This window comes from Lipotes vexillifer, unplaced genomic scaffold (assembly GCF_000442215.2).
Source record: "Lipotes vexillifer unplaced genomic scaffold, Lipotes_vexillifer_v1.1 scaffold573, whole genome shotgun sequence".
In the NCBI taxonomy this organism is placed as follows: Eukaryota; Metazoa; Chordata; class Mammalia; order Artiodactyla; family Lipotidae; genus Lipotes; species Lipotes vexillifer.
Window position 1 is genome coordinate 974,692 of NW_006796432.1, and position 23,084 is coordinate 997,775.

A 23,084-nucleotide genomic window follows, 5' to 3' on the forward strand; every position below is an offset into this window, starting at 1 on the left:
CCCCCCCCCCCCCGCACCTTGTATGGATACACAAACTGAGGTTCAGAGGGATTAAATAGCACTCGGAAGGTCTTACAGTCAGTCATTGATTTGCCTCTCTGGATTTGAATGCTGACTCCGCCATTGGTAGCTGTGTGGTCTTGGGCAAATCTCTTAACCTCGCTGTGCCCTGGTTTGGTTTTCTCATCGGTTCATATGTTATTATAGTATCTCGCTCACAGGGTTTTGAGAGAATTAGATGAGATAAAACAGATATGAAGGAAGCAGATACAGATCTCAGAACACCGACAGGCACATAAGAAGTTTTCAGAAAGTGTTTGCTATTATTATTATTGTTCTTCAAGGCATAGCTCAAATATCACCTCTCCTAGGAAGTCTTCCGGGATGTCCTCCCATGCCAGGCAGAGGTTTTCTCCCCTTTTTCTCTGCTCCCACAGCTCCAGGTTTGCACAGTTTTCGAGTTTTAAATGTGATAATGTGACTGGAAAGGCCTGTCCCTGACAGATACACACACACTATCTCTCCGCATGAGTTTGTTGTTTACCTGCCTAAGAGTTCTCAGAAGGGACTTTTTCCGGTCAGGTCAGCCCAGGGCTGGGCACCAATGCGAAGGCTCTACTTATTGATTTCAGGAGTCAATGCCCAGACTGGCAATTCCAGAAGGGCCCTGCCCAGCCACAGGAGCAGCCCCATGATCTGCTTCCCCGTCTCCCTCCTTGACTTCCCACCCAGCACCCCAGCCAGGCTGGTGAGGAATTCAGATCCCTGGAATTCTTTCCCTGGCTGGCCTCCATCTGGTGAGTCCTTCCAAAGTCTGGGCCTCAGTTACCCCATCTGGGAAATGGGCCTAGCAGGGCTGGCCCCAAGGCTTAGAAGTATTGCAACATCCTTCAACAGGGTATGAGGGGTGATGCAGCATTGATTCCAGAGCAGTGGTAGCCCTGAGGGAGTAGTTAAAGCCCTCCCATAATCTTTAGCAGTTACCCCAGATGCTCAGGAGGGGAAAATGGTACTTGTTATGCGACTGCTACTTCAAGACAGGTGTCCTGCCTCTCCCCGACCCCACTCACCTAGGTGGGAACTTGTGGCGAAACCTTTTTCTTCTGAAAAAGAGACCTCAGATAGGCTATCCAGCCCCCAGGGACCCTTGATGGAACCTGGGGGCCTTGTCCTAGGGCCACCTGGGATGCCAACCAAACCACCACCAGCCATCTTGGCCCAACTGCCGGAGCTGAGCAGGAAGCCACATTCTAGGCTGGGTGTGAGGATGCGATGAATGAAACGTCAAACGTTCAGCACAGCCTGGCATACAGCAAGTGCTCATAAGTGTCATGGCCATAATGGAACATCCTGATCCCACCACTGTGCCTGACCTTGAGCCCCACTGGGTGACTGAGCTCTGAGGCTGGGTCCTAAGGACTCTGTGGCTGGGGCAGAGCGCCAGGCCCAGCCCTAAATTCCAGGGATGGATGGAGCGGCCACACTTCAGTGGAGCCAGTGCAGCTCCGAGTTGCTGAGCTGGGGGAATCTGGGGGTTTGCATCCCAGCTGTGAAATCTGATAGCAAGATCTCAAGATTGGGCTCCTGCACCCCGATGGGCCTCACTACCCAGGACGAGTCCCACCCCCTTCATCTGAGATGCTGGGCCTGGGGCCCAGGGAGGGCTCACAGACACAGAGTGGAGAGGGCTCCTCATACCAGAGTGGGGATCAGGCCTCGGCACTGACAGGGCTGTGCTGAAGCTTGCGCCTAGTGGTCCCTGAGAGCCGGCTGCGCCCACGCCCTTCCAACCCCGTGTTCAGCAATGCTGCATCAGGAACTTGAAATCAACCACAGGAGGAGAATTTGCACCATGGAAATAAGCAAATAAACACTACAATTTGTTTTGGAGAAGCAATTTAACAACACACCACTGGGTCCAGGATTCCCTGGCCGCATGGCCCTCTCGACCCCATTCCTGAATTCAACACCTTTAAGATTTTATTCATATTCCCCCCAGCCCACCCCCTGATCCTACCTTTGCCCTATCCTTCCACCAGGAAAGCCTTTACATTCCTTTATCTATTTCCTGGTTTAAGTCCCCCAGATACAATTAAATAAAAATTAGGACGGGTGGGGTGAAATAAAGTGCAGGTAATGTAAGAGCAGTGTCATGGAACACTAGATAGCTGTGTGGGTTGTTTTCAATATTTGTTTATTTATTTGGCTGGGCTAGGTCTTACTTGTGGCACGTGGGATCTTCGTTGCGGCATGCAGGATCTTTAGTTGCGGCATGCAGGATCTAGTTCCCTGACCGGGCATTGAACCCGGGCCCCCTGCATTAGGAGCACAGAGTCTTAGACCACCAGGGAAGTCCCAGCTATATATAGCTGCAAATGGCATTATGTTCTTGAAGACTATTTAATGACAGGAAAAGTGCCTTAAAAAAATAAAAAGCAGGTCATAGGGAATTCCCTGGTGGTTCAGTGGTTAGGATTCCGTGCTTTCACTGCCGAGGGCATGGGTTTGATCCCTGGTCTGGGAACTCAGATCCCACTAGCAGTGTGGTGCAGCCAAAAAGAAATGCAAGTCGTGGGAAAAACACAGTATATACAACCATATACAGGCATGATACTGATGCCATAAAGTATTATATATATGTAAAATTCTTTTCTTATATTATTCCTTTCATATATATAAAATGTTTACATATTATATATAAAATTCTCTTCTTACTTAACAAATGTGTATTGAGCACCTACTATGTACTAGGCAGTGGGGATAAAATGAGGTACACACAGCCCAGCCCTGCTCCCATGGGCTCTCAAGAGGGTGATACAGACAAAGGTAATGGGCAGCTAGGAACAGACTCTCAGTGGGAAGTGCGAAGTGATATGTAGACAATAAAGCAAGCACAGAACTGGAGGGCTTTCTCTGACATAATGGCATGTGCTTCTTTTTAATCAGAAATTATAATCAGAAAATAATTCGTACTTCCTCTGGTCTCTGAAAGCCCCGCTGCCCTTGCTTCGTAGCTCTGCTCACAGCCTCCGGGAAGCCTGGAAGGTGGCAGGGAAGGCAGTGATGACCGCCCCCCACTGCCCGCCTGTTGGCACCTCTCTGTGACCTTGGTCTCTTGTTCTCTTGTTTTGTGGGGATTTACATGCTTGTCTTATCTCCTAAATGTCAGGGACAATGACTGATTCATGCGGTGCCTCCCACGCCAGTTGGCACATAAGAAGGACTCAAAAGACACTCTCTGGGTTACATAGTATCCAATTCCCCTAGAGGGCTGGAATCTGGCCTCTCTCCTTGTGGCAATGGTCATATTCCTTTTTACTTCCTTTCTCCCCACGGTGCCCTAACACTGCCAACTCACCACCTCTCCGCTCCACCTTCACCCCCAAAGCGGGAGACAGACCCCTCCTCTGGTTCCGCAGACCTGTGCATCTCTAGACGTCGGTTTCCCCTGCTGGGAAGTGGCACCATCCCTTCTGAGGCCACCAAGATAGGGACAAGACAGACCAACCCGGGACCAGTTTGGGGGTGAGGAACGTGTTCTTTATCTCGGAACACAAAGCCTCGTTGGTGAGTGCCAGGCACGATTCCGGGCAGGAAGCCACGTGGGACAGGAGGCAGCGGTGGGAGGAGTGGGCAGGATTTCCAAAGCCCCTCTTGCGGGCTGGCTGCCAGGAAGCAGGGCCTGTAAGTCCCCTCCTCCCACAGCCTGAACACAAGGTGTGAGTCTGCAGGCTGCACCCCGGCTTCCTCCTTCCTCAGCCCTACTCCACTAAGTGCCCCCCACCACCACCCCCGCTTTGGAATGGAGAAGTCGGAAGGGGGAAGCTGCCCAAGCGTGAGACTGGGGGTTGGGGGAATGGCGGGGTGGGGAGAGTGGATATTTCCAGAGCTTGTGGCTTTGTGGCCAAGGGCAAGGCCAGCTGAGAAGTTGTGTCTTGCTGTCACTTAGCAGCTGCACCCACCCCATCCCCCAGGACATGGAGACAGAGACGGGGGAGGCCCTGCCTCAGCAGCTTGGCAGGGGAGCCCCGGAAGCATTTGGAAGCAATGCCCCATTTAACAGAGAGGAATGCTGTGGCCTGGGGTGGTGGGGTAGATCCACTGGCCACAGAGCTAAAGCCACAGCTCCAGCCTTCTGAAGACAAGTGTGTAGGGACCTCACCTCCTCCAAGCCATGAGAAATCAAGAAGGGAAGATTCACACCAGCTTCAAGATGATGGTATTCTCTAGGGATGGAAGGAAGGGAATGGGTCTAAGGAGGAAAATCTCCAAAAAGGGCTCAACTCTATGTGGAGTGTTGTGGGTAAGCAGGTGGACTCCACACCCAGATGGCCTGAGTTCAAAACCCACCTTAGACTTGACACCAAAAGCACAATCCACAAAGGAAAAAGTGGCAAATTGGATCTCATCACAATTTCAAACTTTGCAAAAGACCATGTGAAGAGAATAAAAAGAGAAGCTACAGACTGGGAGAAAATATCCAACAGAGGGCTATCTGGAACACCCAGACCCATATCTAGAATACTCAGAGAAGTCTCAAAACTCAACAGTTAAAAAATATCCAGTTAGGACATAGGCAACAGACTCGAACAGATATTTTGCTGAAGGGGATATACAGATGGCAAATAAGCACATAAAAATATCTTCATCATCATTAGCCAGTAGAGAGATGCAACGTAAAACCACAAAGATATCGCTACACACCGATCAGAATGGCTAAAACAAAAAATAGTGATGGCAGCGAGGATGTAGAAAAAAACTGGATCACTTATACATTGCTAGTGGGAATATAAAATGGTACAGCCATTCTGGAAAAGAATATGGCAGTTTCTTAATTTAAAACAAAAACAAAAACAAAAACCCTAAACAGGCACTTACCATATGACCCAGCAATTGTGCCCTTGGGCTTCTATACCAGAGAAATGAAAACTTATGTTCACTCAAAAACCAGGACAGGAATCTTCACAGTGGCCTTATTCATAATAGCCAAAGATAGGAAATAACCCAGATATCCTCCAACATGAGGGATTAAACAAACTGAGGTATATCCATGGAATGCTACTCAGCAATCAAAAAAACAAACACCTGTAACAACCAGCATGGATCTCAAGAGAATGATGTTAAGGGACTTCTCTTGTGGTCCAGTGGGTAAGACTCCATGCCCCACAATGCAAGGGCTCCGGGTTCATTCCCTGGTCAAGGAACTAGATCCCACATGCATGCCGCAACTAAGAGACCACATGCCACAACTAAAAGATCCCACATGCTGCAGTGAAGATCCTGCATGCCACAGTGAAGACCCGGCGCAGCCATAATAAATAAATATTTTTTAAAAAATAAAAAATAAAATTTCTTCATCCGTAAAAAAAAGAGAGAGAATGATGCTGAGCTGAAAAAAGCCAATCTCAGAAGGTTACATAGTATATGATTCCAATTACTATACAACACCCCTGACATGACAAAGTAATACAGATGGAGAACAGATGAATGGTTGCCAGGGATTAGGAAGGCAGGAGGGAGGGGATGGGTGTGGCTGTATAAGGTTAGCTTGAAGCATCCTCGTGATGAATGCTCTGTATCTGGACTGTGGTGGTCATAGGAATGGACATGTGATAAAATTGCATAGAATGAGGGAATGGAATTCCCTGGCGGTCCAGTGGTTAGGACTCCGATCTTCCACTGCCAGGGGCCCAGGTTTGATCCCTGGTCGGGGAACTAAGATCCCATAAACCGGCTATGTGGCCAAATAAATAAATAAAATTGTAAAAATTGCATAGAACTAAATACACACACACGCGCGCGCGCGCGCACACACACACACACACACACACACACACACACACACACAACGAGGGCTTATAAAACTGAGCATTTTGAATAAGGTGGGGGGATTGTATCAATGTCAATATCCTTGTTGTGATCTGGACTGTTGCTGTGCAAGATGTCACCACTGGGGGAAACTGGGGGAAACAGTATGGAATCTCTCTCTTTTTTTTTTTTTTTTTGCGGTACGCGGGCCCCTCACTGTTGCGGCCTCTCCCGTTGCGGAGCACAGGCTCCAGACGCGCAGGCTCAGCGGCCATGCCTCACGGGCCTAGCCGCTCCGTGGAATGTGGGATCTTCCTGGACCGGGGCACGAACCCGTGTCTCCTGCATCGGCAGGCAGACTCTAAACCACTGCACCACCAGGGGAGCCCAGAATCTCTCTTTTTATTTCTTAAACTGCACAGGAATCTACAATTATCTGTAAATAAAAAAGCTGGGGCTTCCCTGGTGGCACAGTGGTTAAGAATCCACCTGCCAATGCAGAGGACACGGGTTCGAGTCCTGGTCTGGGAAGATCCCACATGCTGCGAAGCAACTAAGCCCGCACACCACAACTACTGAGCCAGAGTGCCACAATTACTGAAGCCCGCGCGCCTAGAGCCCGTGCTCTGCAGCAAAGAGAAGCCACCACAATGAGAAGCCCGCGCACTGCAACGAAGAGTAGCCCCCGCTCTCCGCAACTAGAGAAAGCCTGCGTGCAACGAAGACCCAACACAGCGATAAATAAATTAAAAAAAAAAAAAAAAAAGCCTTATCCATACAGCTACCCATCTTTTAGAATGACTTTTTTTTTTCGGTACACGGGCCTCTCACTGTTGTGGCCTCTCCCGTTGCAGAGCACAGGCTCCGGATAGAATGACTTTTACAAAAACTGACAGTACCAACTGCTGGTGAAGAGTTGGAACAATCAGAACTCTCGTGCATTGCTAGTGTGAATATAAAAACTTTGAAAAACAGGTTTGCAGTTTTTTATACAGTTAAACATGCACTTACTATAGGACCCATCAATCGTACTCTTATGTAAATATGCAAGTGAAATGAAAGCTTCTGTTCACAAAGAAAAACTGCACATGAAACAGGCTATATTTATAATTGCCCAGAATTAGAAATAAGCCAAGTGGAGGATAAATAAACTATAGTATGTTATCAAATACTACTCAGCAGTGAAAAATACATGTCAACATACACACGTCAATATGAATCTCAAATGAATATTGCTCGGTGAAAGAAGCCAGGCTCAAAAGGCTATAAAGTCTATAAATTCCATGGATGATAGTCTAGAAAAGGCAAATCTATAGAGATACAGAACAGGTCAGTGGTTGCTAGGGGCTGGGTGGGGACAAGGGTTGATTACAAAGGGACATGAGGACTTTTTGGGGTGATGGAAATATTTTGCATCTTAACTATGATGGTTACACGACTTTACGCATTTGCTAAAACCCATAGAAGTGCATGTGGAAAAAAATGAATTTTACTCTATGCGAATTCTACCTCAGTATTTTTTAAATCAAGAAAACTTAGATCATGAATCTTGTAACTTTGCATCAATTTATGCAGAAAAATAGTATGTACGACTTAATGCAAAATGCTCAAAGACAAAATGTACATTATTTTAGCTCCATCTTTCTTTTTTTTAATATGCTCTAACAAAATGTTTGGGGGTGTTTTAAACGATGTAGGCATTACAGTAACTATAGTATTTTTAAAACACTGTTACTCTAACCCCCTTACACCAGTCAGAATGGCCATTTAAAAAGTCTACAAGTAACAAAGGCTGGGGGCTTCCCTGATGGCACAGTGGTTGGGAATCAGCCTGCCAAGGCAGGGGACACGGGTTCGAGCCCTGATTCGGGAAGATTCCCACAAGCCGCGGAGCAACGAAGCCCATGCACCACAACTACTGAGCCTGCGCTCTAGAGCCCACAAGCCACAACTACTGAGCCCACGTGCCACAACTACTGAAGCCTGCATGCCTAGAGCCCGTGCTCTGCAACAAGAGAAGCCACCGCAATGAGAAGCTCGTGTGCCACAATGAAGAGTAGCCCCTGCTCGCTGCAACTAGAGAAAGGCCACACGCAGCAATGAAGACCCAATGCAGCCAAAAGTAAATAAATAAATAAATAAATAAATAAAATAAATTTATGGAAAAAACAAACAAACAAACGCTGGAGAGGGTCTGGAGAAGAGGGAACCCTCCTACACTGTTGGTAGGAACGTAAATTGGTGCAGTCACTATGGAAAACAGTATGGAGAGTCCTCAAAAAACTGAAAATAGAGTTACCAAATGATCCAGCAATTCTACTCCTGGGCATATATCTGGACAAAACTCTAATTTGAAAAATACATGCACTCCAGTGTTCATAGCAGCACTATTTACAATAGTCAAGACATGGAAACAACCTAAATGTTCATCAGCAGATCAATGGATAAAGAAGATGTGGTGTACATATATACAGTGGAATACTACTCAGCCATAAAAAAGAATGAAATAATGCCATTTGCAGCAACATGGATGAACGTAGAGATTATCACACTAAGTGAAATAAGTCAGAAAGGGAAAGACAAATACCATATGATATCACATATATGTGGAATCTAAAATATGACACAAATGAACTTATCTACGAAACAGAAACAGACCCACAGATATAGAGAACAGACTTATGGTTGCCAAAGGGGAGGGGGTTAGGGGAGGGATGGATTGGAAGTTTGGGATTAGCAGATGCAAACTATTATATATAGAATGGAAAAACAACAAAGTCCTACTTTGTTCCCCTACCACAGGGAACTATATTCAATATCCTGTGATAAACCATAATGGAAAAGAATATGAAAAAGAACACATATATATGTACAACTGAATCATATATAACTGAATCACTTTGCTGTACAGAAAAATTAACACAACAGTATAAATCAATTATACCTCAATAAAAGTTTTTTTTTAATAGTGTTACTCTACAAAAATAAAATACATTTCCTTACATGAAAAAACAAATTATTTAAAAAGGAAAAATAAGACGCTTGGAAGCAAAGAGGACAAGACGCTCGTGTTTGTTATTTCCACTTGGCGGACACATGAGTATTTGTAATATTACTCTGGGTACTTTTCCCTATTACCACTCCCGGCAGTGCTGTTTTAAAGATTAAATTAGATACCGTAAGTAGAGTACTCAGGGCAGTGTCTGACCCACTGTAATTGCGCAAACTATGTCACCTCCTCCCCTACCCCCCATCCTCCAAATGCAGATTCTGGGTCCCTCCAAGCTGGTTTCCACAGGGTAGTGCTGATGGCCCCTAACCAGGCTGGGGGCTCCGTGAGACAAGGCTAGGGTAGCCAGCAATGGGAGTGCACCATCAAAGGGCTGGAACATAGTAGGACCTCAGCACCTTGCCAGGGAGTGAATGCCTGCCCCCCAAGGACCTGGCAAACAGTGGGTGCCCAATAATTACTCATTTGAACAGACATCTGAGCACACAGCCACATTAGTGAGGCCCCATCCCACCCATCCAGGAAGAGGCTTGACCAGACATGGGGCACCGAGGGGCAAATTCTTGGCCAAGAGACCCACGTCCTATTCACTGCACCCCAATTTAGGTTGGGAGTTCAAGCCTCCTCCAGAACGGGCAGAATATGCTACCCTCCCTGCAGCCCCCTCTCTCTTCCTCTCCGGGTGGATTCTCCAGGCCTCAGGCAGGCAATGGAATGTTGTGTCGTTGGTTGCCCAGGCGACCGAGGCTGTCTGGGTGGCTGCCTTCCGGGAATACTGAGCAGGCAAACCCTCCATCAGAACCCTCCGGGGCCTCCTCTAGGCTAGTGCAAAACTCCAGAAAGAAAGCAAGCCTCAGGCAATTGCCAGGAGAATGGCAGTGCCCTGGGAGAAATATTTCCGACTGGCCTTGCAAGAGAAACTGTCTACGTGAGTGGGAGTGGCGTGGAGTGGCAGAGGGGGCTGAAAGGAGGGCCTTCCCCCTACCCGTGGGTTCTGGCTTCCTCGGGCAGTTCTTGGTGGGGGATTATTGCCCCCACTTCATAGAGGAAGAAACTGAAGCCCCGAAGGAAATGGCAATTTCCGCAAGGTCTCAGGGGTAGTTAGGGCAGAGCTGGGTCAATGGCCCAGGTCTCTAACCTGTTCACGATCCCCATCCCTAGTTGATATCCAGCTGAGATTATATCATTTGATCCAAGGTGGGAAGGAATTATTCTTCGAGCTCTTGCCCCCTCTCACTGCGAACTGCATTTTAAAGGAGGGGTGGAGGAAGCTTGTCCGGTGCCTGCCTTGTTTCAGCAGTGTGGCCGGGGGTCCCATCTTCAGTCGCAGAATCAGTAAAATGGGAGGGTTTCCCCTGGACCAGAGCTGGGAGAGCATTGCCTAGTGGAATGGCAGTGCATCCCTTCTGCTCCCTACACAGCCGACACTGCGGAGCTGTGTCCAGCCCCGCCTCTCCCCTGTGAGCCTGGCTCCAGATCCCAGCCTCCCCCTGGATCCTTCCCTCAGAGGTCAATAGGCAGCTCAGTCTCAACTTGGCCTTAGCGAAGAGCTGATTTCCCTGCTTCCCACTCAGCCCACTATCAGCAACATCCTTCCAGCATCTAGGTTCCCCTTCGACTCCTTTCTCCCCCTCTCGTCACCCCATCAGCTCTGCTCTCCAGTGGTATCCAGAGCCGACCCCTCCTTACCTCTCTACTGCACCCACCCAGATCAGAGCCCCATCCTCTCCGCATTATCCTGTGACCCGTCCCTGGTCTCCTGCAGCTGCCCTGCCCCTCCTGTTGTCCTTGCTCCCCACAGGAGCCAGAGGGGGTTCCCTCCTCTGCTCCAAACACTCCCAGGCCTCCCACCTCACTCACAGTCAAGGCCAAAGTCCCCCCTCATCACGGCCCACCGCAGTCACCCTCACAACTTCCCTGGTCTCAGTTCCCAGCTCTCTGCTCCTTCCTCCCCTCCAACTGCACTGGCCTCCTGGCATCTCCTTCCCTTGGGGTTTGGCATCGGCCACTCCCTCAGCCTAGAATCTGTTCCCTGCGGTATCCACGTGGCTCCCTCCCTCTTCCCCTTCAAGTTTCTGCTCAGATGTCCCCCCACAGAGACTTTTCTATCTCCCTGTTGAGAGATTTCCTTCAGTCTGCTGAATTTTTCATCTTAGCACCTGCCATGTCCTAGCATTATTTATTATTATTTGCTAGCTTTTTTTCTGTGGTCCCCAGCGGGATGGCAGCTCCTGGAGGGCAGGGATCTGTCTGTCTTGATCAGGGCTGCATCCCCAGTGCCCAGAACAGTGTGTGGTACAGAGTAGGTGCTCGGGACAATTTGTTGAATGAATGAAAAATTCAACAGCCGGGAGGTGGCTAGTTGGGGTATGTCAGGCACCAGTGGGGAGTTTGGGGGCCCTGACTCTTGCCTCCTTCACCCTCACCTCTTCCTTGAGCCCCTCCAGGAAGATCCAGGGGCAGAATGTGGACCACGTCCCACCGCCACTGCTGCGTCTCTTGGAGAAGAGGCAGGAACTGGTGGATGCGGACCAGGGCCTTCAGGCCCAGAAGGAGGTGAGCCACTCAGTGCAGTCCCTGAAACTTTTGGGGACAAAAAGTTTTAAAAAGATGGGAAGAAAAAGATGGGAAAGTGATGGAGATAACTTATTACTACAAGGCCTAAGACAAATCACCGTCCTAAGCCTTGGTTTCCTCGTCTGTCAAATGGGGATCAAATGAGATCCGTGGTTTGTGCAAGTAAATGTGCATTGAGCAGCTACTGCATGCAGGGCACTGTACTGGGATCTAGAGGTCTCACCACAGTCCCTGCCCTCATGGGCTCACAGCTTAGAGAAGGGGACAGACAAGTGTCCAGGTGGTGATGGCTGTGAGGGGGGAAGCACTGAGCAGGGGCTGTGGGAGCCCAGAGAAAGCCCCTATCTCTACACAGGGGTGGTCATGGAGGACTTCCTGGAGGAAGTGATGTCTTAGGGAATGCTGAAGGGCAAGTCGGCTTATCCAGCAAAGGGGGACAGGGTGAGGAGGGAGAAACAGGCAGAGGGAGCAGCATATACAAAGACAGGAAGGCAAGGACAAAACACAGGTGGGTAAGAGGCTAGAAGACAGTATCAGAGGAGAGAGGGTAAGATGAGGCCCCAAGGAAGAGCAGGGATGCTGACACGCAGGGGCTACAGGAGGGAATTTGGGCTTCATCGTGGGTGGTGAGAGCCACGGGTGGATTTGAGCAAGGGTGCAGTGACAAGATTAAGGGCAAAAGGGACTTCCCTGGTGGTCCAGTGGTTAGGACTCCGTGCTTCCACTGCAGGGGGCATGGGAACTAAGATGCCACATGCCTCAAGGTGCAGCCAAAAAAAAAAAAAAAAGATTAAGGGCAAAAGGTGAGCGAGGTTAAGTGTGAGTGTGAAAGCTCTGGATGACTTGAAACCCCAAACAAACACAGACACCCACTCCTTACCCCCCAGGTGTTCCAGACTATGCAGGCATCCCTGAAACAGCGGTGGGAACAATTGGAACAGAAAGAGCAGGAGTTAAAGGGGTCCTTTGTCCGCTTTGAAAAGTTTTTGCAGGTAGGTGGAGCCTGCTGGGGGGAGGCAGGGCAGAGGGTCACAAAGTCACAATCCTAAAGGAGCCAGACATAAACTTAAAAAGTGGGCTTACCAATATAAAAGGGAGTGGTGGGAAATACACACTACTGCCTGAAGCATTTTAAAAAGCGTGGGAGAGGAGTGAGGGACCAAAATCAGAGATTCTGGCTGGATTTGGCCCGTGGGCCACCTGTTTGCAACCCGTGACTCAGGGTGCGAATGTTGGGGTGGAGTGGATGCGGCAAGCTCCGCAGGCTCCCAAGTCCTGGGGGTCGTCGCCTCCTCTCCACCCCTCCTTCCCAGGATGCGGAGGCCCGGCGCAGCCGCGCACTGCGGAGGGCGGCGGAGGAGCGGCAACTGGCGGGCCGCCGGGAGGCGGAGGCGCTGCGGCTTCGGGCTCAGCTGGAGGAGCTGCAGCGGGAGCGCGCGCGGCTGCAGCGCCTGCTTTGGCGCCTCGAGCCTTGCGCGCGCCTGCTGGGGCAAGTACTGGAGCAGCTGCCCGAGGTGAGCGCCCTGCAAGAGGTTTTGGTGTTCAGCGCCACGTGCAGCCCCAGGCAGCCTCAGGGACGGCTCTGGAAGTGTGCACTACTGGAGCGCTGACTGTATGCCAGGAGTTACCACTTATTGAGCACTAACTGTATGTCAGGAACACGCTTTGTTCTTGAATTCTCTCCAAGGTCCAGTGAAGTGAGTCTTCTTATTGCCAATCCCATTTTACAGATGGGGCAACTGAGGCTCAGAAAGATAACTTACTCAAGGACACACAGGCAGGTGGGGGGACGGGGAATCCAAACACTCAGTATTAGTTGAATGAAACAGTGACTTAGTATTAATCACAGGCAGTGAAGCTTAGCTAGGTTTGATGGTGGAGGTGGGGAGGGGCCGGAGTAATCACACTTCTGGGGCAGGGGCTGTGTGATGCCCCCATTTCACAGTTGGGCTGAGGAGGTGCGGGGGGTGGTAAGGCGAGGAAGGGCAGGGGGGCTGCAGTCCCGGTGACTCCCCCTCCCGACCCCATCCCAGTTCCAAGAGGTCCCCGAGCTGGTGGCGCGCTTCGACTGCCTGACCGACACGCAGGCGGCGCTGAGGCTCACGGAGCGCCAGCGGCTCGCGGAGCTGGAGGAGGCGCGCGCGCGGCTGCGGCGGCTGCGGGACACCTGGCAGGACGAGCTGCTGCGGCAGGGCCAGCGGCGAGCGCAACTGCTGGAGCAACTGGAGGCGGCGCGGGAGCGCACGCTGCACTGGGTACCGTCGCCGGGAGGAGGTGGGCGCCCGGGACCCCAGCCTCCCACCGCCGGGAGGAGTGCCATATGGGGCAACGCTACGCTCATGGGCAGGTTTCAGGCATCGGAAAGCACTTTAGGGCGCAGGAGGCCCTTCCTATGAGAACTTGACACCCGAGTCCAGCACTCCTCTCCCTGATAGCACCTAGGGGCATCGATGACTGGTGGGAAGTGGACGCGAATGTGGTCCCAGCCCTCCTCAGGCCAGCTCACACCTTAATGGGGAAGGGGGCGGTGTTCTCCAGGAATCCAAGTGTATTCAGATCCAGAACACCGGGGCTGAGAAGACCCTGCTCCTGGGACGCACCAGGATGGCAGCACTCAACCTGTTCCAGCTAGTGTGCCAGCACCAGAGGCGGCCACCTGCCCTGGACATCAAGGACACCGAGGGGCAGCTGGAGCAGGTGAGGATCTCTCTTTATGTCACCTCCAGCCCCCTAAGGGTTGGGAACATCATGGTGCCTGAAATCCCACCTTCTCTGGGTTAAGCATGACCCTCTGCGATCAGATCCCAGTCTCCTAGCTCCGTGGCCGCCTAGCCCCCAGCCCGGAGCCCTGGTTTGGTCTTGGCTCTGCTGGTCACCTGCTATGAGGTCAGAAGATCCTCTCTGGGTCTCAGTGCCCTCACTGTGCAGGAGGCCGGGGTATATACTGATGGGTACAATACAGTTATGCCAAGAGTTCTTCTGTCTCAGGATCAAAAGCACAAACGTGACATCGATAAGAAACCAGGAGATGGAGACTCACTTTTAATTAGTCCCTCACCCTCTGTGGCTCCCGCATAGTCGAGCCTTGGCTTCCCTGGGAAGTGTGAGGGCAGCGTTGTACAGTGGTTTTTCTTTCTGCACGATGGCATTACCAATGTCATTGTGTACCAAGTATGCCCGGCTTTTCTATTCACTCGGGTTTGCAAGGTGGTAGAACATGTGACATGGTTTACAACAGAGGCAGGGGGTTTCTGACTTTGGACACTTCTGTTGATTCTAGTGGGTTCCCAAAGCATGGCCCCTTTGAGAAGTGGAGGAAACACCCCCGCCTTTGCCCCATCCCATCCCACTCCTGTCCTGCAGCCAGAATTCCAACCAAATGCCAAGAACTGGGTCCCCAGAGCCTACCTTTGTGCCACATCCTGAGTCGGGTGGATTCATATGTACACCACTGTTCTCTCAAGTGTTGCCCGGGTACCCCAAGGTACAAAAGACGACTCTAGGAGGGACAGAGGCTCGATATGAAGCAACAGGCAAAAGCCAGTCCTTTTTATCTTATTTTACTTTAATAGAGCTTTATGGAGTATAACTGCTTTATTGGAGTATAATCTTTATTGGAGTATAATTGCTTTATTGGAGTATAATTGGAGTATAACTGCAATACTGTGTTAGTTTCTGTTGCACAACAAAGCGAATCAGCCATATGCATACATATCAAGTCCCCATATCCCCTCTTTCTTGAGCCTCCCTCCCATCCTCCCTATCCCAACCCTCTAGGTCATCGCAAAGCACGGATTTCCCTGTGCTATGCTGCTGCTTCCCACCAGCCAACTATTTTACATTCCGTAGTGTGTATATGTCGATGCTACTCTCACTTCGCCCCAGCTTCGCCCTCCCACCCCATGTCCTCAAGTCCATTTTCTATGTCTACCTCTTTATTCCTGCCTTGCAACTAGGTTCATCAGTACCTTTTTTTTTTTTTTTAGATTCCATATATATCCATTAGCATATGGCATTTCTTTTTCTGACTTACTTCACTCTGTATGACAGTCTCTAGGTCCATCCACCTCACTACAAATAACTCAATTTCGTTTCTTTTTATGGCTGAGTAATATTCCATTGTATGTATGTGCCACATCTTCTTTATCCATTCATCTGTTGATGGACATTTAGGTTGGTTCCATGTCCTGGCTATTGTAAATAGTGCTGCAGTGAACACTGTGGCACAGGACTTTTTGAATGTGGTTTTCTCAGGGTATATGCCCAGTAGTGGGATTGCTGGGTCATATGGTAGTTGTATTTTTAGTTTTTTAAGGAACCTCCATACTGTTTTCCATAGTGGCTGTATCAATTTACATTCCCACCAACAGTGCAGGAGGGTTCCCTTTTCACCACACCCTTTCCAGCATTTTCCAGCCCGTACACGGGCCTCTCACTGTTGTGGCCTCTCCCATTGCAGAGCACAGACTCTCGACGTGCAGGCTCAGCAGCCATGGCTCACAGGCCCAGCGGCTCCGTGGCATGTGGGATCTTCCTGGACCGGGGCACGAACCCATGTCCCCTGCATCAGCAGACGGACTCTCAACCACTGCGCCACCAGGGAAGCCCTCCAGCATTTATTGTTTCTAGATTTTTTGATAATGGCTATTCTGACTGGCGTGAGGGGATCTCATTGTAGTTTTGATTTGCATTTCTCTAATAATTAGTGATGTTGAGCATCTTTTCATGTATGTCCTCCTTGGTGAAATGTCTATTCAGGTCTTCTGCCCATTTTTTAACTGGATTGTTTTTTTTGATATTGAGCTCCATGTGCTGTTTGTATATTTTGGAGATTAATCCTTTGTCTATTGTTTCATTTGCAAATATTTTCTCCCATTCTGAGGATTGTCTTTTTGTCTTGTTTATGGTTTCCTTTGCTGTGCAAAAGCTCTTAAGTTTAATTAAGTCCCATTTGTTTATTTTTGTTTTTATTTCCGTTACTCTAGGAGGTGGGTCAAAAAAGATCTTGCTGTGGTTTATGTCAAAGTGTTTTTCCTATGTTTTCCTCTAAGAGTTTTATAGTGTCTGGTCTTACATTTAAGTCTTTAATCCATTTGGAGTTTATTTTTGTTTATGGTGTTAGGTAGTGTTCTAATTTCATTCTTTTACATGTAGCTGTCCAAGTTTTCCCAGCACCATTTGTCGAAGAGGCTGTCTTTTCTCTGCTGTATGTTCTTGTAATTTGTCATAAATTAGGTGCCCATATGTGCGTGGATTTATCTCTGGGCGTTCTATCCTGTACCATTGAGCTATATTTCTGTTTTTGTGCCAGTACCATACTGTCTTGATTACTGTAGCTTTGTGGTATAGTTTGAAGTTGGGGAGCCTGATTCCTCCAACTTCCGTTTTCCTTTCCCAAGATTGCTTTGGCTATTCGGGGTCTTTCGTCTTTCCATACGAATTGTAAAATTTTTGTTCTAATTCTGTGAAGGATGTAATTGGTAGTTTGCTAGGGATTGCATTGAATCTGTAGATTGCTTTGGGCAGTATAGTCATTTTCACAATATTGATTCTTCCAATCCAAGAACATGGTATATTTCTCCATCTGTTTATGTCATCTTTGATTTCTTTCATCAGTGTTTTATAGTTTTCTGAGTACAAGTCTTTCACCTCCTTAGGCAGGTTTATTCCTAGGTATTTTATTCTTTTTGCTGCAATGGTAAATGGGAATGTTTCCTTAACTTCTCTTTCTGATTTTTTGTTGTTGGTGTATGGGAATGCCAGAGATTTCTGTGCATTAATTTTGTATTCTGCAACCTTACCAAATTCATTGATTAGCTCCAGTAGTTTTCTGGTGGCATCTTTAGGATATTCTATGTATAGTATCATGTCATCAGCAAAGTGACGGTTTTACTTCTTCTTTTCCAATTTGTATTCCTTTTATTTCCTTTTCTTCTCTGATTGCTGTGACTAGGACTTCAAAAACTATGTTGAATAAGAGTGGTGAAAGTGGACAGTCTTGTCTTGTTCCTGATCTTAGTGGAAATGCTTTTTCACCATTGAGTATGATGCTTGCTGTGGGTTTGTCATATATGGCCTTTATTATGTTGAGGTAGGTTCCCTCTATGCCCACTTTCTGGAGAGTTTTTATCATAAATGGGTGTTGAATTTTGTCAAAAGCTTTTTCTGTATCTATTGAGAGGATCATATGGTTTTTATTCCTTAATTTGTTAATGTGGTGTATCACATTGATTGATTTGTGTATATTGAAGAATCCTTGCATCCCTGGGGTAAATCCCTCTTGATCATGGTGTATGATCCTTTTAATGTGCTGTTGGATTCTGTTTGCTAGTATTTTGTTCAAGATTTTTGCATCTATGTTCATCAGTGATATTGGTCTATAATATTTTTTGTGCTATCTTTTTCTGGTTTTGGTATCAGAGAGATGGAAAGCCAGTGCTTTTTCAACCAACCATCTGATCTTACCAAGGAGAAAGGTTCAATGGCAGGGGGTTGGGGGAGCAGCAACTATGCCTTTAACCTCATAATACTCCCTGGTCTCCAGGGCCTGGGGGCTCACACCCTCTGTGGGTAACGGTAGCTGCCAGAATTGAGTAACCAGGTTTCATTTTCATTTTATTTTTCCAGTTACCCCTTACTTACGGCAAGGAGTAATTTAATCTCTTTTCACTTTTGGTAGAGATATAGTTTCCTTGTCAGATGTTTATTTCGGTGACAAATGTGAAGGAAGAGCCCAAGGATAAGTTTGCCATCAAGTTCTAGGTCTTGGCAGTGGATCCGTGGGTGTTCATTAAGTTTGTATCAATAAATAGGTTAATTAAAATAAAGGAGGGTGCCCCATGGAGTATACCAGTGAACACAACTAATCCAATTAAAAGGAAAAAAAAAAAGATGCAAGTGAAAATACTAATTCAACTATAATACAGGTGATAGCCATCTAGAAAACTGAAGGTGCCCACAAATCAACTGTTTGGGAAGCTTGGACTGAGGCTTCAAAAACCCAGAATGGGGGCTTCCCTGCTGGCACAGTGGTTGGGAGTCCGCCTGCCGATGCAGGGGACGCGGGTTCGTGCCCCGGTCCGGGAAGATCCCACGTGCCGCGGAGCGGCTGGGCCCGTGAGCCATGGCCGCTGAGCCTGCGCGTCCGGAGCCTGTGCTCCGCAACAGGAGAGGCCACAACAGTCAGAGGCCCGTGTACCACCAAAAAAAACAAAAACAAAAACAAAAAACAAAAAAAAACTGAATGGTTTAGGCCAGGTTCACTGCCCCAGGGAACCACCATCATTGCTGTCTAATAAGGGTCTCTACCCCCCACCCCTGCTTTGCAGCCTCTGGGGTTTTGGGGGGGTGGGGACTGGACACTCAAGAGGCTGGGATTTGACTCTGGCTGTGTTGGAACCCCCAGGTGAAGCTCTTCATCCTGGACCTCTCCACCATGCTGGCTGGCCTCCATCAGGCCGAGCCCACCAGCCCCGCCTCCTGACCCTGACCCAGGTGAGCAGTGGGGGAGGGGCCCCCAGGAGGTACACAGTTCCTGCGGGGTACAGGCTGAGTGGCTCTCACCAGAAAGACAGGAGGGCTGTGCCCTCTCAGATTGCAGTGGGGTGGGCATGAGGGGCACAAGCAACTACTACATGAATGTGGGCTACATGGAGGGCACCAATCTCACATCCACCATGTGACCTGGGACCTGGCCCTCCCACCCAGGGCAGATGGGGGATTTTTTTTTTTCCTCTTAAAAAATTTATTTACTTATTTATTTCTGGCTGCGTTGGGTCTTTGTTGCTGCATAGGCTTTCTCTAGTCGTGGCGAGCAGGGGCTACTCTTCGTTGCGGTATGCAGGCTTCTCATTGCAGTGGCTTCTCTTGTTGTGGAGCACGGGCTCTAGGTGGACGAGCTTCAGTAGTTGTGGCACGTGGGCTTCAGTAGTTGTGGCTCACGGACTCTAGAGCCCGGGCTTGGTAGTTGTGGCACACAGGCTCAGTTGCTCTGCGGCATGTGGGATCTTCCTGGACCAGGGATCAAACCCATGTCCCCTGCATTGGCAGGCGGATTCTTAACCACTGCACCACCAGGGAGGTCCCCAGTTGGGGGCATTTAAACAAGCTGATGTTTGTCAGATGCTTGGAATGGGGCCTGGCACAAAATTTCTGGTAAATTCTAGATGAGTGTTTGGTAAGTAAAGTAAAATAAAGGAGGACCAGCAAGAGGGTCACACGGCAGACACCCATTCCCGGGGCGCTTGCTCACAAAGGCTCCTCCGTCGTGGACTGGCGCTGAGTGATGGCCATTCTACCGGAGCTACCAGAGGCTGCCCTTGACCTTCCCAGGACCCCCAACAAGGGCTGAGGAGCACAGGGCTTAAAGCAGGACAGAGGCCAGGACAGGTTTTGACCTCTGGGTGTGTGGGGATAGTGTGAACTCCTTCACATCTGGGGAGCGCACCGCACCCTCTGCCCCCAGACTCTATGTGCTGTCTCCCTCCCACCGTCCAGTCCCAGCTGCAAGCCTGTCCTGGTGGGAGGAAGGGGACCTACTGCCAGCTTTGGGGCGTTCCCATCTGAGCAACCGACCCATCCTCTGAGCCTGACTTTCCTCATCTGCAAAATGGAGATTCCAGCAGAATCCACTCGGGACTTGCCCACATGCTCTCGGCTCATCCGCACCCTAGCTGGGACTCTAGTACCCGGGTCTGTCCCTTCCAACTCAATGCTCCTGGTCCACTGGAGGCACTCAATAAAGGTTTATTACATTAAAAATACATCACTAGGCCTCAGGCACTCAGGGTTCACACCCATGTGGCTACCACCTCTGAATCCAGAACACAGCAGCAGCAGCCGAGTTGCCAACTCAGGTCGTGGCCTGCCTGGCCTTGCTGGCAAACTCCTATGAACCCTTCAACACCCTGCTCAAACGTGCCCTGTCTTAGGCAGAGGCAGCTGCTGCCCCTTTGCGGCCGTTATAGCAAGCACTCCTTTGCACGGACCACGGCTTCTACAGGGAGCCCCCCAGCATCCAGCTCAGGGCCAGGCACACAGTGTTACACAGGGAACATTGCTTATGTCCACGCTTGGACCAGGTGAGGAACCACGGGGCTGTATCACCTTCCTTACAGGCTCTTCCTCATCTTGCCCTTCTTGGAGCGGGTGCCCCGGCCGAAGGCGCCCTGCTGCAGCTCCCGGGCATGGCGCCGGTTGCGGGCAGAGAGCTGCTTGAGGCCTCCACGCTGCAGGAAGCGCAGCTTCTGGGCTCGGCACCGCTGCTTCAGGATCTGCTGCTTGGTCTTGAGCTCTGAGCGCACGTGGCCTGTGGGGGCACCAGAGGTGCGGGGCTGGGATGCACCTGCCAGGATGGAGATTCAGGGAGTTCAGGCTCTGGGTCGACTCCCAATGTTTCCTCCTCCCAGGAGCCTCCGGGATGCTCCCCTGTCCCTGCTCTCATTCTGTGTTCACTGTTGTGGCCCCAACATGTGGCGGATGGTAATTGCTTAATAAAGCTTAAGTAGTCTACTGTATGGGCAATAGCATGGACCCTCTAGCCTAAACTGCGAGGGATCAAGTCCCAGCTGTGACCTCTTGGACCCTGGGCAAACTACTTTACTTCTCTGTGCCTCAGTTTCCTCTCCTATGAATTACGAATAAGAGCACCTACCTCATAAGTCCTAATGTGGAGTAAATGGGTTACTATGTGTGCAGGGTTCAGAACAAGGCCTAGCCCACAGTATGGCCTCCTAAGTGTAACTATTACAATCATAAATCATTCAACAAAGGCTTTTCAGTGCCTCCTCTATGCCAGGCACTGGGGACCCAGACAGACTCCAAACCCTGTCTCTCTGGACTCCATGCTCTAGGCTTGTTCGATGAAAACAGGCTGTAGCTTAACCTCCCTCTGGCAGGAGAGAAATCAGAGAAGGCCAGCGAGGGGAAGGGACTTATCCAAGGTCACCCAGCAAAGTGGCACCAGCAGCAGCAGCAGTGGTTGGCGGCCCCACCCGCCACCTCCCGGCTCTCTGGGCGGGCAGGTCTCCCCCCAGCCCCTGGCTCCCCACTAAGGCCTGGCCCCTCCTCTTCTGTACTCACCTGCCTCACCCAGCTCCTCCCCTCCCACAGCAGTGGCCCTGCAGGGCTCCCACACAGATGGCCATTAAGGCGGCCCCAGATGTCTCCACGGGGGCCAGGCCACCTGACAGGGACCCACCAGCCCCAGTGAGGACAAAGCACAGGGGGAGAACAGCTGCTTTTTCCCGAAGCTCACAGGCCACCCTCACCACCCCAGGTCCAGCAAGCTCACAGCGGCAGCCGGCTTCACTCCAGATAAAATTGGGAGCTGAGGACTGAAGGATGAGGGGGTCCGGGGGAGGCAGGGACACGCCCACAGAAAGACAAAGAGAGGAGAGACAGAGACTGGGAGGGGTGTGTGTGTGTGCACACGTGTGTGCGTGTGCGTGTGTGTGGAGAGAAAGGAACAGGAACAATGAGAGAGATGGAGATACAGAAAGACAGAGACAGATGGGGAAAAACAGAGACAGAGAGATGGACAGGGACACAGAGTCAGAGGCAGAAAGAGAAACAGAGACCTGGAGAGAAAGACACCTACAGAACAACAGAGAGAGGATGCGTCGGAGAAAATCCAAGACAGAAACAGGGAGAAACAGAAGAGGTATCCACCGTCAGAGAGGAAATGTCAACAAGGACAGAGGGAACGTGCAGAGAACAGAGGAGGCCCTGGGTGAGGCAGAGCAGAGGGGCGCCTGGGGCCGTGACAGACAGCGTCCCCAGGCTGAAGGACACAGACTCGGATGCTGAAGAGGCCGTGAGCAGCCCTGCGGGCTCGGGGGAGACAAGCAGGGCCAGGGCCCAGCGGAAAGAGGCCCAGGACAGGTTCAAGCTCCCCAACCCTGACGGCGGGGGCCGGGGGAGGCAGCAGGCAGCCGGGGGACCCAGGGCCAGTCACTGCGACTTGTTTCCTGGCCTGAAAGCCGGCCATTCTCAGTCTTCTTGCCCCCAGGTCATGTGCGGCGAGGCTCCAGCACACAGCCTGGCCCCAGACAGCAAGCGGGAGCCCCTCTCTGACAGCAAGCTCGGCCCCAAAGGTGGGGCTGCAGTGGAACGGGGCCCAGGCTCCAGTCTCCTCCCTTCAGAGTCACGAGTGTCACCACTCCCAAGGTGCTCCTCTGCCCTGAGGGGCTGACCGAGGTCCTGGCACGTGGGGCAGCCGGCCCAAGCCAAGGTCACTGAGCACAAGCTCCTGCAGCAGAGCCGAGTTCAAATCCCACCTTAGCGTGTCACCCACTGAGGGACCCAGGCCAGATCAAGAGGACCAAGCCCCCAAGATGACCAAATGTGCTACTTGGCAACCTGCGTTTTAAGGACGATCCCACCCCGGCTCTCACCTTGCCCTCGGCCGCGCTTACCACCTCTTCGCTCTGGGCCACGCCGGTCAAATGTCCCTTCTTCTTCTGAGTCACGATCATCAATTTTCTGCTTCTGTTTCCACTTTTGGTAGCTGGGAGGCTGCATTAAGGAGGCTGCGTGCAGCATCCAGAGAAAGATGCCCTAGACAACCGTGGGCTGGGAGCAGGGCCCCCCCGCCCCCCCCCAGAGGATACAGGCCTTACCTATAGGGGGTCTGGTGGCTGAATCCACTCGACCCCGCCCCCCCTCTAGCCCCCACCTGTAGGAGCTGGGG

At 50.4% G+C, this 23,084-nt stretch overlaps 2 protein-coding genes across 2 annotated transcripts in view; one reads left to right on the plus strand and one right to left on the minus strand.

The window, feature by feature from the left end:
- Positions 1-9,690: 9,690 nt before the first annotated feature.
- Positions 9,691-18,878, plus strand: CFAP73 (cilia and flagella associated protein 73). Its single transcript, XM_007468569.1, has 7 exons — positions 9,691-9,746; positions 11,266-11,374; positions 12,283-12,387; positions 12,709-12,909; positions 13,429-13,650; positions 13,934-14,092; positions 18,801-18,878. Exons 1-7 carry the CDS (start codon positions 9,691-9,693, stop codon positions 18,876-18,878), a joined length of 930 nt encoding a protein of 309 aa, XP_007468631.1.
- A 1,627-nt stretch (positions 18,879-20,505) lies between these two features.
- DDX54 (DEAD-box helicase 54) overlaps positions 20,506-23,084 on the minus strand; it is a 21,005-nt gene continuing 18,426 nt past the window's right edge. Inside the window, exons 19-20 of the mRNA XM_007468570.1 lie at positions 22,789-22,901; positions 20,506-20,738 (exon numbers count right to left, since the gene is read on the minus strand). Of these exons, the coding sequence (XP_007468632.1) occupies positions 20,506-20,738; positions 22,789-22,901 (346 nt within the window). The remainder of the gene's footprint in view (positions 20,739-22,788; positions 22,902-23,084) is intronic.